General features: G+C 45.0%; 2 protein-coding genes across 2 annotated transcripts in view; one reads left to right on the top strand and one right to left on the bottom strand.

The window, feature by feature from the left end:
• Positions 1-241: 241 nt before the first annotated feature.
• SMDT1 (single-pass membrane protein with aspartate-rich tail 1) lies at positions 242-2,020 on the top strand (the record flags this gene model as incomplete). Its single annotated transcript, XM_009707340.1, has 2 exons — positions 242-382; positions 1,745-2,020. A coding segment is annotated over one exon (138 nt), but the record flags the coding sequence as incomplete, so codon positions are not given.
• A 2,071-nt stretch (positions 2,021-4,091) lies between these two features.
• Positions 4,092-4,542, bottom strand: part of NDUFA6 (NADH dehydrogenase (ubiquinone) 1 alpha subcomplex, 6, 14kDa) — a gene marked incomplete at its 5' end in the record, with an annotated part of 1,411 nt that continues 960 nt past the window's right edge. Inside the window, one exon of the mRNA XM_009707352.1 lies at positions 4,092-4,223. Within this exon, the coding sequence (XP_009705654.1) occupies positions 4,092-4,223 (132 nt within the window). The remainder of the gene's footprint in view (positions 4,224-4,542) is intronic.

Raw genomic sequence — 4,542 nt, 5'->3', positions numbered from 1 at the left:
CTCTCCCTTCCTAAGCCGCTAGCGTTACCTGCCCCGAGCTCCCCGCGGGTTCCTGCTCTCCCGGTGCTGGGGTTTTTACGGTGAAGAGCGATGCGGTGACTGGGAGTTTGGCACGAGGGGCGGCACACCGTTCTTCCCGCTGCTTCCCGGGTCACCTGCGCGCCTGTGGAGCCGGGAGTGTGTCGGTGCGGCCAAAGCACAACTGGCTGGTAAAGGTCAATCTCCAATGGACTCCTTGCAGACGCCCTTCGGCCTCCTCAGAGTGTTCAGCGTTGTGATCCCTTTCCTGTATGTTGGGACTCAGATCAGTAAGAACTTCGCAGCCCTACTTGAAGAACACGATATCTTTGTCCCAGAGGATGACGACGATGATGATTAAAGGGTATGTTGTTAGCATCATCAGCAGTCTAATTATTTGTGCTTCCTATTTGGCTTGGGGCAGAGAGGAGAATCTCAGACTGGGAAATGCAGACAGCAACAGCTTGAAAGATGCGTTTGCAGTTCAACACACAGACACAGTATTGCCTCTGGCTACAAACTTTTCTGTTCTTTTATATCAGAGTAGGCCAGACTGGTATCTGAATGTGAAATCTCCACAACATACATTTGTTGGAGATCAGAATAAACTGATGGCGTTTTAGAGCTTGTCACTTGAATCAGAAATAAACTGTAGTCAGTGAGGGTCTATATGGCAGATAGAAAAGAGGGACCTCAGCGTTACCACATTACATGTCCAGAGAAGGGCAACGAAGGTGGTGAAGGGTCTGGAGCACAAGTCTGATGGGGAGCGGCTGAGGGAGCTGGGGGGGTTTGGTCTGGAGAAGAGGAGGCTGAGGGGAGACCTGATCGCTCTCTGCAACGACCTGAAAGGAGGGGGTAGTGAGGTGGGGGTCGGTCTATTCTCCCAGGCAACCAGAGACAGAACAAGAGGGCATGGTCTCAAGCTGCGCTACGCAGAGTTTAGATATTAGGAAAAATTTCTTCACCAAAAGAGTAGTCAGGCACTGGAACGGGCTGCCCAGGGAAGTGGTGGAGTCACCATCCCTGGAGGCATTTAAAAGATGTGTAGATGTGGCACTTAGGGACATGGTTTAGTGGTGGACTTGGCCGTGCTGGGTTAACGGTTGAACTCGATGATCTTAAGGGTCTTTTCCAACCTAAATGATTTTATGATTCTATTCTACGTGTTTACCTGTTTAAAAGTCTTCTGCTAACTCACAGAATGACTATTTTAAGAGAATCACTTACTGTCTGAAATTCTGATATAGAGGTGAACAATTAAAGAGAATTCCAGAACCCATCTGGAAGTGGGTGCTACAACACTGATCTCTGGAGTAGCTGGACCATTCAGACTCATCGCATAAAGGAAGGGTGGAAATAATTCACCTTTATCTGCAGTACACTACACTACACTTTCCACCATTTTATGTTACTCCATTTGCCTTGCCCTTGTGTAAAGATTTGAGTTTGCGTGTATTTGTTTCTTTATAGAACAAAGAAGCTGTTTTAAAGAAGTTGTTGTAAATAGTGTTGCTTTATAATCAGTTTAGTGGATGTATTCCATTTGATAAAGGCATTTTCCAGCATGCACTGTGCAGCTAAAAAAAATGAATTAAAAGACTGTAAAGACTGCAGTGGCCTGTTAGAAACTCCTTTTATGTAAACCCCCAGTTTAAGGGGAGGGTATGGACTGGAGCTCAGTACAGTATATCCGAAGAGTAACGGCTTATTATTCTGTTTGCAGAACTGTAATGGAAGAACAGAAGGGAGAAAACCATTGACAAAGCAATGGTTTCAACATCTGTCACCTGTGTTTTGTCCTTCCTAAACGGGACGGGGGGCTCTGTATCCCCTTTGCCAGTGAGTGTCTTGCACGTGTCTGTCTGACGGAAATGTGCGGATCAGGGCTGAAGGAAGTGCTTGGTAGGCCCTGCATCCTTGCACACACACACGCTCACCTCATCAAAGACTGCTTGGGATTCGTTTTATTAACAATATGGGAAACAATTAAAGATTGAGATGTATGATTTTGGTCTTCTGTTTTTATAGATTATGTGCCTACGTCCTAGCATTTCTGTCTTAACCTTTCTACCTCTGTATGTCTGTTCCAGTAAGGAGGCTCTCTTCATATTTATTTCCTCTTACGAGTCCTTTCTGCAATTCAGTACTGATCTACAGTACACGACAGAAATCCTAGAGGAAGCAACAGCCCCACAACACAGCCCCATTGAAAGAATGCATACTGACACTGGCACTGCAGTTCAAATAATGCTGATTTACAACCTACCAAGTGTATCTATCTGATGGAGACTCTGTCATTAATTTCACCTCACTGAGGATTAAATACAGTATTAACATTGCAGAGATAAAAGTTTTGAGTAGTTGTGGTAAGATCATGAGTGGCAAAGTAACTCGCCGATGTGTTTTACAGCATTTAATCTCTGAACAGTGAAAAAATCTGAACGCTCTGGCTCCAAGTATTTCCTAGGTGGTTCAGTACTTCCTCTGTATAAGCCCTAATATATTTATTTTCTTAATGGTGTATAAACTTCCACTCTTTTTTTTTCATCAAGTGTTTACTATTGCAATTAAGTCCTTGAATAATAGACTTTAAAAGGTTGTCTTCTACTGCTAGGGCATGCGTAGAGCATCTTCAGTCACATCAGACCAGCTGTTTTCTCAAATACCTTGAAAGGTTAGTCAAATTTTTATTTTTTAAGCCAGCATTACCCCAGTATCTCTCTCATGGCTTCTGGTCACTAGATCTGGCCTCGCCTCTTGACTGCCCAGTTCTTCCTTCAGTATTCATGTAGCTGTTAAAAAGTTTCTTTTAATGTTGCACAGATTAGGAGGGTGTATAGTTCAAACCCAGGCACATTTACTCCCTTATTATTTGGCACTGCTTTTGATGTTTGCTCTGTAGTTCTCGAGCGCAGCTACGGAGAGAAAAGGGAGCCTGCAGTCTGAGTAAGCCCAGGAGCTGTGGCTGAACGCAGCTGGCAGGTTCTTGAGTCACTCAGTATCTGAGTTGCCCCCTCCTTCCCCAAAAGTGCCTGAGAAGTGGTTGCTCCAGTTCATCTGCTCTTGGGAGCCAAACACATCCCTGCTCCTCTTTTCTGCATCACCAAATTCCTTATCACTGCTTTATGCCACCATCTCTCCTGGCCCGTCCTGACTGTGTCACCTCATCCTTAAGAACACCCCACCCCCAAAAGTACACATACATACACATCCCTGAGGAGCAGTGCTTTACAGCCCCCATTTGGGGAAGAAAGCCCCCCCAGTATTCAGGCAAGGATAAAAAGTTTGAGCATATGACAAAGATTCAATGCTGATCACGCATGGGGGAGCTCCAGCACCGAGTTACCTGCTGAAAACCCCTTCTGACTGGTGAAAGAAGAAATTCTCCTCACCGTTCTCAAAAGGGAGCTAGTAATTCCCAATTCAATTAAGGAGGCGATGGTAGGATACCGTCTTCTGTTAGGCAGCAGAAGCTCTTACAGAGCCTCTCTATTCTAGACAACAGTACAAGACCCCATTTTTCCACGTAATTTCATTTTACAGCACGGAAGTAGACTCTGCTGATCTTTTTATTGCACAAAGGGCTTTATTTGCCTATTGGATTTTAGGCCATTCTCTGTGAGGAAGTAAACAGAGACCAGTGTCCAAGTGAAAAACAAAAGGTCAACAAAGTCATAGCATGAAATTGCAAAACCCTGCATGAATACAGATGGGCCTCAAGCACAAGAATATTTCTGTGACTACACTGGCTTTTCTGACAGCCCACTCTTTCTTCCGCAGAGCTAACACCTACGCACAGGGCTGCAGGCTAAGCAGAAAGCCCCACAGCCAGGTTGTGTTGTGGTTATTCGGCAGACGCTCCAGGGCAAGCGATGGAACAAACTCCATCCACTGAAAATACACATTGGCAAAACTGGGAAATCACAGCTCTTCATACAGATCATAACAACTGCATTCAGAGTTAGTCATTAGGCTCCTAATACGCTGTACAATCTTTCTGTAGAGATTTTTTTTCTACTATATAGAACTTTATTTGTAATTACAAGGCAGGAAGACACGGAGTCAATCTCTCAGGGATCATGGCCCGCATAGAATTTGGACAGAAAGTCTTTAGGTCGTGGGGTTTCCGTCTCATGGAAGTACCTCATGATGTGAGTCCTCTGCTTCCATACCTGAATGGTTTCTTGAAGATCCATTTTTCCCTGTGCACAGAGAAAAGAATTTTAGACTAGTTCTCAGTTAGAGTCCGAGTCTAACTATACAGCAGTGTGAAAATTATTGGAATGCACTTAAAACACCCTTAAGACAGCTGGATCAACAATTCTGTACTCCTGAAGACTGCCTGCATCACCTGTACTGCGACACAAACATATATACTGTTCTTGCCTTGTGACTTGACAAGTCACTTGGCTCTACAGCACAGCCTCCCAGCCCTGTGGAACCGGCAAGGGACCCTGCCCCCTTCGTAGAACCTGCCTTGTTTCTCTCCACACCAGCACCCCCACAAAATTCTATACGGCA

The sequence above is a fragment of the Cariama cristata genome, unplaced genomic scaffold (genome assembly GCF_000690535.1).
Source record: "Cariama cristata isolate BGI_N322 unplaced genomic scaffold, ASM69053v1 scaffold23970, whole genome shotgun sequence".
NCBI classification, from domain to species: domain Eukaryota; kingdom Metazoa; phylum Chordata; class Aves; order Cariamiformes; family Cariamidae; genus Cariama; species Cariama cristata.
This window is presented reverse-complemented; position numbering and strand designations above follow the sequence as displayed.